The sequence below is a fragment of the Lynx canadensis genome, chromosome D1 (assembly GCF_007474595.2).
Source record: "Lynx canadensis isolate LIC74 chromosome D1, mLynCan4.pri.v2, whole genome shotgun sequence".
Classification (NCBI taxonomy): Eukaryota; Metazoa; Chordata; class Mammalia; order Carnivora; family Felidae; genus Lynx; species Lynx canadensis.
In genome coordinates, this window is record NC_044312.2 from 105540206 (window position 1) to 105553578 (window position 13373).

General features: G+C 55.6%; 1 protein-coding gene across 1 annotated transcript; it reads left to right on the forward strand.

Moving 5' to 3' along the window:
* Positions 1-42: 42 nt before the first annotated feature.
* On the forward strand, positions 43-6611 carry LOC115524818 (pepsin F-like). The gene is made up of 8 exons (XM_032595090.1): positions 43-219; positions 1079-1196; positions 1283-1401; positions 2199-2398; positions 4588-4704; positions 5590-5734; positions 5826-5924; positions 6288-6611. Exons 1-8 carry the CDS (start codon positions 43-45, stop codon positions 6438-6440), a joined length of 1128 nt encoding a protein of 375 aa, XP_032450981.1. The 3' UTR covers positions 6441-6611.
* Positions 6612-13373: the final 6762 nt, after the last annotated feature.

Here is a 13373-nt window from a genome sequence, read left to right on the forward strand (position 1 = left end):
CGGGGCAGGCCGTTGCCGTCTCTCATTTGTGTCTCTTTCCCAATGCTGGCTTCAAGAATCCCTCTGACGAGGGTCAAGTCCATGCGAGAAAACCTCAGGGAGAAAGACAGGCTGAAGGATTTCCTGGGGAACCATCCTTACAACCTGGCCTACAAGTTTGTTGACTCTGTAAATCTGGACCTGGGGATATATTTTGAACCGATGAGGAACTACCTGGATGTGAGTGTGGTGGGGGGGGGGGGAAGGGGGGAGGAGAACGACTCTACAGAGCACACTAGGGCTCCGGCCAAGCATTGGGGTTCATCTGGAGGTGTGCGCAGGGGGGCTGGGGCTCCTGCAGGCAGAAACGCTGGGGAGCGGGGACCCCATTCCCAGGGGAGAAGGCACTCCTAACCTCAGCACTTGGCCCGTGGTGACCGGGTCCAGCAGTGACAAGGGGGCAGATAAACATCCATTTCAGTGCCAACGATACATCGTTGGGCACCTGTGAACCACGGTGCTTGGCTGGCGGGATTTTGTTCTTTCTGAACTAAGCAAAGCACTCAGTTATACTCGAAGGGCGAGCCCTATCGGATCAAACGACAAAGCCCACTGTGAACCCAGCCCGACACCCCAGGCAGAGGAAGTTCGGCCTCGACAGCCCCAAGAATGACACCAGGGAAAAAGTTATTGAGCGCCAACCAGTGTGTGAGGTTACTGTTATTGTTGACAGAGAGTTACTGTCTCTTCTCCAGGGAGGCATAGCCCAGCCTGGAAGACAGACAAAAAGTAAATGAAGGTCCAGTAAAAGGGCCAGCCGCATGGTGTTGATATACATCTTGAGTTTAGAGGAAGTGGCCTGGGCTGGCCTAGGCGGGCTGCCTGGAGGAGGAAGCACTCAAGCTGGGCCTTGAAAGGCTGGAAAGGATTTAGTGAGCTGCAGGGGACACTGAGGAGCTTTTCAAACAGAGGCACTGGCCTGAGCAGAGGCTGTAAGGTAGATGATTTCAGGAGACCCGGGACACCCAGTGGAGGCAGGCACCCTGGGAGTCAGGGAGGCCCAGGGCCTGCCGTAACCACCCCTTCCCGGCCCCTGCAGCTGGCCTACGTTGGCACCATCAGCATTGGAACGCCCCCGCAGGAGTTCAAGGTCATCTTTGACACCGGCTCGTCTGACTTGTGGGTGCCCTCCATCTACTGCTCTAGCCCTGCCTGCGGTGAGTGCAGCCTTCCGTCGCGCGACCCCACCACCCCGTCCCCGGTCCTCGGCAGACTGACGGACGCTCACCTCCTGTGTCTGCAGCTAATCACAACGTCTTCAACCCTCTGCGGTCCTCCACTTTCCGGATCTCGGGCCGGCCCATCCACCTCCAGTACGGCTCCGGGACGATGTCAGGATTTCTGGCCTACGACACCGTTCGGGTAATGTGGAAACCGGAGGCTGCGGCAGGCCGACCGTGGGAGCGATGACTGCTTAGAGGACTAGATGTGGGGTCAGGTGGGAGCACCTGTCTTTCCCAAAGTCCCCCGGCAGCTGGCCGCCTGCCCTGTGGGGCTGCGTCCCTAGGGAGGTATTGAAAGGGAGTCCCTTTCCCACTGGGAGGCAGCGCAGGGCTCACACAGGTGGGGGGTGTTTGGGAGGTGGGGGTGGAACTGATACCGGGGGGCGGGGTCTGGGTGCAGCCGACCGCTCCGGGCTCCCAGGCAAAAAAGCAGGGGCCACAGGAGTGGGAGTGGCCTGATAAATGGGTCCTTACCCTCGGGGGCCTTTGAGAATCTAATAAAAACCCTGGACTGCCTCCTCCAAAGCACCTGAACACACACGCACCCCTTGGGCGGACACAGGATCCACAATGAATTGCGAGGGACGCACGCCATTTCTGTCACCGCGTCATAGCAATGCCAATAAGACGGCCACCCTCCTCTCGCTTCCTTTTGTCCTCAAGTGGGAACAGTTTGGTCCCACTTCCAGTCTCGGTTTCCCCGCCTGTGACAAAGGCATGGCGTCACGGGGGAGCAGGTGTGGGTTGAAATCCCCAGCGCCACGCAGACAGAACGTGTGTGTCTGTTCCGGCGTGTCGCGGCCACCTGAGGTCCGCCCAGGGCACGGCCACGCCTCGGTCTCTCTCTGCGGTGTTAGTCGTATCTCCGTGCCCCCGTCTGCCCAGCCCAGCCCCACGTTCCAAATCCGTCCCCAGTAACACCCTCTTCTCCCGCAGTTCGGGGGCCTCGTTGACGTGGCCCAGGCGTTTGGCCTGAGCCTGAGGGAGCCCGGCAAGTTCATGGAATACGCAGTTTTCGACGGCATCCTGGGCCTGGCCTACCCCAGCCTCAGCCTCAGAGGGACCGTCCCTGTCTTCGACAACCTATGGAAGCAGGGTCTCATTTCTCAGGAGCTCTTTGCCTTCTACTTGAGCAAGTAAGTCCGGGCTGGACCGGCCCTTTGTCGAAAAATGGTAGACTATTTGACCCTAACGTTTCTTGAGAGAGAGCCTAGTCCGGGGGTCAGCACACAATGGCCTGGGGGCCGTAGGTGGCCCACCATCTGCTTTTTGTAAATAAAGTTTTATTGGAACACAACCAGGCCCATTTGTTTCCGTCCTGCCCGTGGCTGCCATTGCTCTGCTACGGCAACACCAAGCAATCGCAATAGATACCGTGCGGCCTGCGAAGCCTCAAATAATGACGCTCTGGCCCTTGACGGGAGAACTTTGCTGACCCCCGCAGTCTAAGTCCCTCATCTGACAGATGGGGAAACCAAGGCTCAGAGAGGAGCTTTGCACAAGGTTGCCCAGGCAGGTACTTGCGGACGGCAGGACTCGATCTCAGCCTGTAGGATTCTCCCCCGTGGTGTGTGGTCAAGTCAGATCTCCAGTCTCCGGTCTCCGGGCTCAGTAGTGGGAAAAGCTGAAGTTCCCTGACCGGTTGAGGGTCTGGGAGGGGGTGGGGGCAGGGGAGAAGCCCAGACTCGTGAAGGACCCTGTTGACAGACTGTGTCTTCTCCACCCAAGGCTGAGTTTGACCCACAGATGTGTGTAGGGGACAGAGAGTATGGTGGAGGCTATGGGTTCTAGGGGGGCCTGAGTTCAAACCCCAGAGCTGCTGAACCCCTCTGAGCCTCAGGAGTACGAGAGCCAGTCGAAGGAGAAGATTCATTCAACATGTATTGATTGAGCACCTACTATGGGCTGGCGAAGGAGGCAGCCAAGAAATAAGTACATAAAGGAAGGGAAAAGGTACCTCCGGATGGTAACTGGTTCCGCGGCAGCAACAAAACAAGGTGATAGAACAGACAGCAATGAGCGCGGTTGCAGACGGGCTACGGCAAAGGCCTCTCTGAGCTGAGACCTCTGTGATGGGAGAAAGCCGGGCCGGGGAGACAAAGTTCCAGGCAGAGGAGCACCTGAGCACCACCCGAGCACCAGCAAGGGAGCGGGTGCGGCCGGAGCCCTGGGGGAGGAGGGAGGTGGGAAGGAAGTCTGGCAGAGAGGCAGGGACAAGGCTCCCCTGGGTTGGGTTTTTTTTTGCAGAGGGTGGGGGGAGAGAGAGAGACAGAGCACAAGTGGGGGGAGGGCAGAGAGAGAGGGAGACGCAGACTCCGAAGCAGGCTCCAGGCTCCGAGCTGTGAGCACAGAGCCCGACGTGGGGCTCGAACCCCCCAACCGAGAGATCATGCTCTGAGCCGAAGTCGGACGTTTAACCGACTGAGCCCCCCAGGCGCCCCATGGCTCCCCTGGGGTTTTGCTCGAACGGGGAGCGGAGGCCTCTGGCAGGGGTCAGGCAAGGAAGAGACATGATCCAATTTACATTTTTGGAAGCTCACCCTGGGGGTGCCCCGGAGAATGATGCCGTGGAGCGGAGGCAGGGAGGCCGGGGAAGAGGCTACATACAGCAGCCTCTTTAGGAGAGAGAAGGTGGCGGCTTGGTCTGGGCAGGTAGAGGCGGGGGGGGGGGGGTGGGGTGGGGAACAGAGCACGAGTCAGGATATACGTTGGCGGAAGAGGCAGCAAGATGTGCCCACAGACTTGTTATGGAAGGAAGGAGAGGGGTCGGCAGAGAAGTTTCCTCCCTCACTAATATTGTTTGCGTGCTCCCAGGCCCCGCTGCATAATTTGCAGGAACAGTGCAAAACGAAAACTTGAGGGCCCCTGTTTGACAAGCATTGGGAACTTCCAGACAGGGATGGCGGAGATGTGGGGCCTCGCCGAGCACGGGGCCCGTAGCCCACACCCCGGGGGAGCCTGAGCGCTCGAATTTTCTGAAAGATGGCAGGCCAGACCTCTCCGGCCGACGCGTCCTCTGACCGCCTATCTGAGCGCTCCGATCGCTCGAGGGGGTCGGCCCAGGGGATGGTCAGAGCCAGCCCTGAAGCCGGACTGTCCGGCTTCGAACCCGGCTTCACCATTTCATCAGCCAGGCTTCAACTTCTCCGTGCCTCAACCTCCCTGTCTGTAAGACGGAGAGCAGAGGATGTGTGGACAAGTGAGCCACGATAAACACAGCCCTCAGACAGTGCTGCTGAGCGTGAGAAAAGCATCCCCACCCCCCACCCCCCGGCCCGGTTATCTTCCACTCACGATGAGCCCTTCCTCCTCCCTCCCACCTCAGAAAGGACGAGGAGGGCAGTGTGGTGATGTTCGGCGGTGTGGACCACTCCTACTACAGCGGAGACCTCAACTGGGTGCCGGTGTCCAAACGGCTATACTGGCAGTTATCCATGGACAGGTAGGCCCGGGCCTCGGAGCGCCGCCCCGAGTGATGCCCACGCGGGCACACGCACCCAGACACCAGGACACCCGCTGCCCACGGGTCCTCACAGCCCCACGCCTCCTGGCGAGGTCCTGGCCAGGGAAGAGGGCCCAGGCCCGGATCTTGGAGTGTGAGGCGAGGGGCAAGGGAGGCCCGCCGACGTGGGGAGCTGAACTCTCTCGGGGAAGAAGCAGCGGCTGCAGGTCTGCGCCCGCCCGCTGGGGGGGAGGCGGAGACGGAAAGGGGATCAGAGAGACGTCCGCCAAGGGGAACCTCCATGTTCACTGTGGGGGCCCCATCATGAGCCACGCACCAAATACGGGTCTCTCATTGTCCCTCGCTCGCTTCCTCTTCGTTCGTCCGTTCGTTCGTTCAACAAACATGTTGAACAGCTGCTGAGTCCTGGTCTCTTGAGGGAGGCCCTGAGAATAGAACTTGCTCTTCCAGAGCTCACCATCTCACAGGGCAGGTGTACAGGAAACAAGTCACACAAATAAGGAATTACCCCCTTTGATGCATGCCAGAAATGAGGAAAAGTATGCCAAGGTGACCCAGAGAGGAGACCTGACCGAGTGTGGGCGTAAGACTTGCCTGAAGCTGGAAGCTGGAGGATGAGGAGAAATTAGCCCAAGGGAGTTGGGGTGGTTCGAGAAAGGGGCGGCAGCGTATGCAAAGGCCCTGAGGCCCAAGAGAGTTTGGTCCAGTTGCAGACCTGAAGTCACAGGTCAGCAGGGTCAGAACACAGGGAAAGAGCCGGCGGGCCTGAGCTGAGGGGGTGTGCGGGAGAAGCCGGGGAGAGGGGGGTAGCGAAGGGAGCCCGCAGAGTCATCCTCCGGCCTGCTTTGTCCCCCTGCCTCCCAGCATCTCCATGAACGGGGAGGTCATTGCTTGTGATGGTGGCTGCCAGGCCATCATTGATACAGGAACCTCGCTGCTGATTGGCCCATCTCACGTTGTCTTCAACATCCAGACGATCATCGGCGCCAACCGGTCCTACAGCGGCGAGGTGAAGGGTCACGCGGCAGGGTCGCCCTAGGGCTCCCCACACGTAGAAGGGTCGGCTGGGCCAACCTCCTCTCCCTCGCTTTCTCTGACAGTACGTAGTTGACTGTGATGCCGCCAACACTCTGCCCGACGTCGTCTTCACCATCAACGGCATCGACTACCCGGTGCCAGCCAGTGCCTACATCCAGGAGGTGAGGAGCCCACAACCCCCGGCCCGGTCCTCAGATCCGGGACTTGCAGGAAGGCTGGGGAGCAGCCGGGAGGAAGAGCCCCCCCCCCCCCCCACTGGAGGCCAAGCCGCGTCACTGCAGATGCCGCTGAGTGGCCAGGGAAGGCCAGCGTGGGTCCCCGGGAAGGCTGCCTGCAGGGGCTGAGCTCAGTCGGAAGGAGCCGGTAGGGGCGAGGGGAGAGAGGGCATACTTTGCAGAGGGAACGGCCGGCGCGAGTCAGAAGGAAAGACCCGGCGGACCGTGAGAGCTGCAGACAGTTCTGGTTCCTACGTGGGCACCCCACTTCCGCCGCTGCTGACTGGTGAGTGTTTCTGTCTCCTCCAGGGTACTCAGGGCACCTGCTACAGCGGCTTCGACGAGAGCGGAGACAGCTTGTTGGTCTCAGACTCCTGGATCCTGGGCGATGTCTTCCTGAGGTTGTATTTCACCGTCTTCGACCGAGAAAACAACAGGATTGGCCTGGCCCTGGCAGTGTAAACACTGGGGCCAGCTCCAGGAAGCAACCGTGCCCACCCCAAACCCACGCGCGTGTGCACACACACACACACACACACACCCGCAGTCAGGGCATTCCTGCCCAGGGGCCGGCTTGAACTGTGTCTTCGGCTCTGCAAAGCCCTTCTCCCAGTGGGGAATAAAAGACCTCATTTTCCATGGTGCTGATATGAATGAGTGCCTCTCTTTGAGTCGGGGCGGTGCATCCGAATCAGGCAGGACTCCAGAATCTAGCCTGGACCGCCAGTGAGAGGGGCCCAACTCCAGCTGGAAGGCTACTGGGGACCCCAGGACGCAGGAACCAGAGCAGGTCCAGGGGTCTCGGGGACCCAAGGAATCAAATGCCATCAGCTCATTCTCTCTCTCCCTCCCTGTTTCCTTTCTCTCATCTTTGATTCTCTTCGCCTGACAAATTTCTTTCCCTTGGTCTTCTGCCTGGGCTGAAGGACCGGGGGGGCTGCCGGCCTCGCGACCTCCCAGCCGTAAGGAATCCAAACGGAAAGGAGGAAACCTTCCGCGAGAGCCGGGTACCAGGGAAGGCTCTGATTGGACCACCTCGGGTCATGTGTCCAGCCCTGGCCCGACCGTTGTGGCCCCGCATGATTGGCTCTACTTGGTCACGTGGCCTCATCTGGGTTGTGGGTGCGATTGACGGTGTCTCACGGGACCACACGGCTCGGGGGGAGCGGCCCCCGGAAGAGGCGGCAAAGGTGTGTTCTAGACAGATGGGAAGTTGGTGACTCTGCCACCAAGATCCGCCCCCTCCTCGCTCAGAGGGATGATAAAGGATGATAAAAATAGATTCTGTCCTTCCATTGGAAAGGACCAGCAGTGACCTTCCATTGCAACCTTCCATTGCAGTGACCTTCTCCTGAACGAGGCCCTTTAAGCTCAGGTGGTTCCACCCTGGCCCCCCGTAGCCAAGCGGGCAAAGGACAGCCACCAACTCCCTGCCACCTACAGTGTCTTCTCCAGTCCTGCTTCCCAAGTGGCAGACCCATGTGGATGCCTGAGCCCTCCCCACCCCTCAGAAGCCCAACAGGGCCCCGCCCTTGGCCTCTAAGACTTTCTCGGGGAGATAGACGCTCACGTAAAAGGGGACCCAGGGTGCACAAGGCCCCCAGCCTTCTAGAGCTTGCTATTCTGAGCCTCCTCCAGGGGTGCAGCTAGGACACCATTTGGTTTGAGCTGCCTTGGTTTGGGAAGTGTGGGATGGGGGCATCACTTCTCCCCACCTGGAGACCCCAGGCAGAGACCCAGGATGGGTCAGCGAGAGTCAAAAGGCAGAGGGAGGGAGGCCCAGACGGAAGAAGGAGTAAAAAAGTGGAAAATGCCATCCTATCCCATGCATGGTGCGGCCATCACTCCCAGGAGACAAACAGCGGGGAACGTGACATTTCTTCCTTTGGCATCCTTTCCTTTGCTGCATATTTACTGAGCACCTACTATGTGCCAGGCACTATGATGGGCCCCTGGGATAGAAGACTGGATTAGCAGGGCACCTGGGTGGTCTGGTCGGTGGGTTAAATGTCCGACTCTTGATTTCCACTCAGGTCATGGTCTCAGGGTTCATGAGATCTAGTCCCGCCCCGGGCTCTTCGATATAAGCGCAAAGCCTGCTTGGGATTCTCTCTCTCCCTCGCTGCCCCCCGCCCCACTCTCGTGAGTGCACACGCGCATGCTCTCTCTCTCTCTCTCTCTAATAAATAAAGTTTTTTTTTAAAGGGCTGGATTAGGGGGGGCGCCTGGGTGGCTCAGTCGGTTAAGCCTCCGACTTCGGCTCAGGTCATGATCTGGCAGAGTGTAAGTTCAAGCCCTGTGCTGGGCTCTGTGCTGACAGCTCAGAGCCTGGAGCCTGCTTCAGATTCTGCATCTCCCTCTCTCTCTTCTCCTCCCCTGCTCGCGCTCTGTCTCTCTCTCCTTCAAAAATAAATAAAAACATTAAAAAAATTTTTTTTAAACACACAAAAATCCAGAACTGGGCTTAATGGAGACTCGAGGGAACAGTGTGTAAAACTCGTTTTGCACGTGAGTCTTCCTGGAACCGGAGGCAACTTCTCGGTGGGTCAGAAACCACCATTAAGAGCAAGAATATGCTGTCTCGCCATCTCCCCATGACCCCCTGCAAGGAAGGGAATGTACAGAAAAGGGGGGGGGGGTCTCTGAGCTTCTGGCTCCAGCTCCCGGTGACAGGCACATAGTAGGCCCTCAAGAAATACACGCTGATGAAATGAAGAGTTGAATTAGTAAGTGCTCCCCACGAGTGCCCACCGCTGCCTCCACAGTGGGGGACATGTGCGGCCTCAGTGGCCAGCGTGGGCTCACTGCCTTCACATCAACCGTAAAGGGCCTTTGCTCCCCTGAGTCTAAGCTCAAGGCTGGAGCTGGTGTCTTTTAATGAACCAAACTTTCCTGGAGCCTCTGTATGTGGAGCCTGTGCCACCAACGCGGGCATAAATCCTGATCTTCAAAACAAAAATCCTCCCCCCTACCCCCCCACCCCCGCAGCCCTCCACTTTTAGCCTCTGCAGGCTGCACGCGGTAAGGGACGCATAGGCTTTGGTGAGAGAGAATATAGAGGAAAAGGGAAAAGCTAGCATTCGAACACTTCTTGTAAGAGGGTCAACTGATACCATCTTTTTAGAGCTTTGTCCTTAAACTAAGATTGGGAGGAAAGCGAAGCATGATTCTATGGAAGAGAAAGGCTTCCAACAGAGGGATGAGACCTGTGCTGGGGTTGCACACTGGCACAAATCCATTCCCGCAGAAAAAAAGCCAACCCGGAACAGACTGTGACGCGCTGACACCTAGTGGCCGAGGGCGGTATTGCACACGCGCTCCGCGTCGTCTTCCCCGCCACCTGCAGCTCGGTTCCAGCTACTTGAATGGCCATTTGGCAACGTGAGACCACTGTCACGTGAACTGTCCCCCCTTTAGACCTGCTATGACTTTGATAAATAGATTCCAACTATATGCATTTAGCTAAAAATTATTAGCTGTAAATATTTTCCCAGGGAAGTTATATTAATAAAAGTTCGAAACTGGCGCATAAAGAGAGGTGCAGCGGGAATCGTGGGTCACGAGTACGCTCACTTCCTCCCTGATCACCTTCAAGTGTGTGCACCAAGGGCCCCTCCTCTGAGGCCTTCACTGTCACCTCCCTCTAAAATGTCAATCCTCAGGGTGCCTGAGGGGCCCAGTGGGTTGAGTGTCAGACTTTGGCTCAGGTCATGATCTCATGGTTCATGAGTTCGATCCCCACATCGGGCTCTGACAGCACAGAGCCTGCCTTGGATCCTCTCTCTCCCTCTCTCTCCGCCCCTCCCCTGCTCACTCTTGCAAAAAATAAGTAAACATTTAAAAAAATAATAATAAACTATCAACCCTCACCAACACTCTCTGTCCCCTTGTCCCTTCCTTGTTTTCACTTCCCTCTTGCCCCCACTGTGACCATTTCACACACTATACAATTTGTCTGTTTCTCCTGGGATTGTCCGTCCTCTTTCCTGCAGCGGAAATTTGTGAGGAAGCGATTTGTTCAAGGCACTGTCTTATTCTTTGATAGATTCCCCAGTGCCTACGTTAGGGCCTGGGACATGACAGATGCTCCATAAGTATTCTGGGGATGAATGTTATGTGAAACCAGTGTTAAGAAAACCCCGCATCAGGGGCTCACGCGGCATACAATTCTGCAAACGCCCGAAGTGTGGATGTTGCCAGCTGTGATCAGTTTCCTTGGGCTGCCGTAACAAGTTCCTGGACTGAACCAGCTTATACAATGGAAATTCATTTTCTCCCTGTTCTGAAGGCTGGGAGTCTGAGCTCAAGGTGTCCGCAGGGTGGTTTGTTCTGATGCCTCTGTCTGAGGCTTGTAGGCGGCCGCCTTCTTCTGGTGTCTTCACATGGTCTTTCCTCTGTGTGTGTCTGTGTCCTAATCTCTTCTTATAAGGACACCAGTCAGATTGGATTAGAGCCACCCATATGACCTCATTTTATCTTAATCATATGTCTAAGGACCCTGTCTCCAAAGAGTCCCATTCAGAATTTCTGGGGGTTAGGACTTCAACATATGAAAAGGGGAGGAGGGGGAGCTAATTCAGCCCGTTACATAGATACACACACCAAAAAATGCTGGGATGTGTCAAAAGAATACAGGTGTCAGCCGAAGGGGGTTCTTAGTGGCCAAACCCAGGACCAGCGAGGCATGAAACGTAAGAATAATAATAACAGATTATAACTCACCAAATAAAACAAGGATCTGAGTCCATAGCGATCAATAAATACAGGTAAATAAATACGTAGGGTGAAAGGAATGGCTTTTCCTCACCATAGACTGCCCATTGAAAAATGCAAAAGAAAATTACCACTCTGCAGCCCTCGCTTTAATAATCAATTTGGACACAAATCCTCATGGGATGCTTCAACCCGGGTGAAGGTCTCATGGAGAACAGCTTATGAACAGAGTCTCAAAGCACCTCCCCCGCAGAATATTTTAGTAATCCCGACTTGGGAATCGCAATGGAGAATCTGGACAGCGGATGCCCCCTTTTTTTTGTTGTTTTTTCCATTTATTTATTTATTTATTTTCGGGGAGGGGGGAATGGGCAGAGAGAGAAGAAGAGAGAAAGAGAGAGAATCCCAAGCACGGTCTGCCCTGCCAGTGCGGAGCCCGATGTGGGGCCCGAACCCACGAACTGTGAGGTCATGACCTGAGCCGAAACCAGGAGTCGGACACTTAACCGATTGAGCCCCACCGGTGCCCCACAGATTAACAGGTTAACCAAGTAACCAAGGTCAGCAATGCACATTATGGGACAGATCAACACCCAGTACCTCCTGTGACATTCCTGCTAAAAAGCAAAAACAAAACAAAAACAAAACAAATAACAACAACAACAACAAAACCCATAACCTGAATCTCAAAGTCAGGATACATCAGATAAACCCAAATCCAGGTACATTCTGCAAAAGCAGCCGGTACTCGTCAAAACCGTCAAAGTCACGAACAACAAAAGTCAGGCTAAGGGGCTGTTCCAGACTGAAGGAGAGGGAAGAGACCAGGCAGCCTAAACTAAGGCATTATCCTGGATTGATTCCTGGGTCAGGAAAAAAAAAAAAATCACTGAAAGGGACAATCTTAGAACAGCTGGTGAAGTTTGAATACGTGCTGTGTATCAGAGAATGGCAGTGTGTCAATGTCAAGTTGCCTGAATATGATCATTGTACTGTGGTTACCTAAGAAAATGTCTTTCTTCTTTGGAGATACACACTGAAGATTTAGGAGTAAAGGCTCGTGACGTCTGCAGCTGACTCAAATTGTTCAACACCGTAATACTGTGTGTGCGTGTGTGTGTGTGTGTGTGTGTGCACGCGTGTGTGTAGGGAGACAGAGGGGAGATAAATATGGCGAGATGTCCGTAAGGGGCGTACCTGGGTGAAGCGTATACGGAAGCTTGTGGCGCTAGTCTGGCAATTTTTCTGTACCTCTGAAATCTTTTCCAAAGACAAAGTTTCAAAATTTAAAAAGGGTTTCGTGCTTGGTGCTGGGGACAAGAGAGCCGCAGGACGGCAGGGGGAGGGATGGGGCCTTACTTGAGCCGGCACAGGACAGGCAGAAGAGACCGGGGCTCCAGTGCCTGTCACACAGGCACGCCTCCGCCTCCGGCTGAGAGGGGCTACTGGTTCTGGGGGTGCACTTCCCAGCCCCCAGCCGGCTCCGAGGACGCCTCCTCCTATGCTAGCGATCTAAAGCTCGTTCCAGAGGGTCTGTCAGGGCGCTGAACCACTCACCCCACATCGACTCTGTGCTGGATTCAAATCCCTGTAAAAAGCTGATTCCCCCTGGGTGCCTGCGGGGGCGGGGGGGGGCGGGGGCTCAGTCAGTTAAATGTCCAACTCCTGATTTCAGCTCAGGTCATGATCTCAAGGTTCGTGGGATCGAGCCCCGCATCGGGCTCTGTGCTGACAGCACGGAACCCGTTTGGAATTGTCTCTCCCCCTCCCTCCGCCTCTCTCTCTCCTTCTCTCTCTCAAAAATATATAAATAAACATTAAAAAAAAAAAAAAAGTTGATTCTTCCTGGGAAGGGGAAACAGACCTTAGGCTACTCTCATTAAGACAGCTCAAATGCCGGGGCACCAAGTGGCTCAGTCGGTTGAGTGTTCGACTCAGGTCATGAATTCATGGTTCGTGGGTTCGAGCCCTGCATCGGGCTCTATGCTGACAGCTCAGAGCCTGGAGTCTGCCTCGGATTCTGTGTCTCCTTCTCTCTCTGTACCTTCCCCACTCATGTTCTCTCTCTCTCTCTCTCTCAAAACTAAATAAACATTAAAAAAAAAAAAAGACAGCTTAAATGCCACCTCCTCTATGACGACCTCCCAGATGTTCCCTGTGACAGCCCCTTTTTCTAAATGACCTATAGCCCCTTGTCCCTTTTCAGCATCCTGCTCTAGTTAACTATTACGATCATTTTCTGCCCCTTATTATAGTGATTTAAGTATGGATCTTATTCCTCCCACTCAGATGTGAATCCAGTGAGGACAAAATTCACGGCTAACTCGTCTCTAGCAGGCCTACCGCCGGGCACGTGGAACGAAGGCGTGAACGAAGAGATGAGCCAGGCAAAGGACTCCCGGGGAATCTGGGTGCTCAGGGAGCAGGCCAAGGTGGGTGTCGCAAAACCATAAGAGGCTGTAGAAAGATTGGATTCGTGGCCTCACCGCGCACCCCCACCCCCAAGGCAGGACCCCTGCAGTTCCTGCCGCCCCGCTGTCCCCCTGCTGCTTCAAGAATGGCTTTTTTCATCTGGAGCCCGAGAGGCCCAGGGCAAGGGTTTTAAATACCCTCCGGCTGTTTCCCCAGCTCCCGCCCCTGTATCCAAACATGATAAAGTCACAGGTCAGAAGCCGGGACCCA

Coding starts and splice junctions, on each gene's coding strand:
- LOC115524818 (XM_032595090.1), top strand. CDS start 43: ATGCTGGCTTCAAGAATCCCTCTGACGAGGGTCAAGTCCATGCGAGAA. Junction 2,399..4,587: donor TTTGCCTTCTACTTGAGCAA/GTAAGTCCGGGC, acceptor CTCCCACCTCAG/AAAGGACGAGGAGGGCAGTG. Junction 5,735..5,825: donor ACCGGTCCTACAGCGGCGAG/GTGAAGGGTCAC, acceptor TTTCTCTGACAG/TACGTAGTTGACTGTGATGC.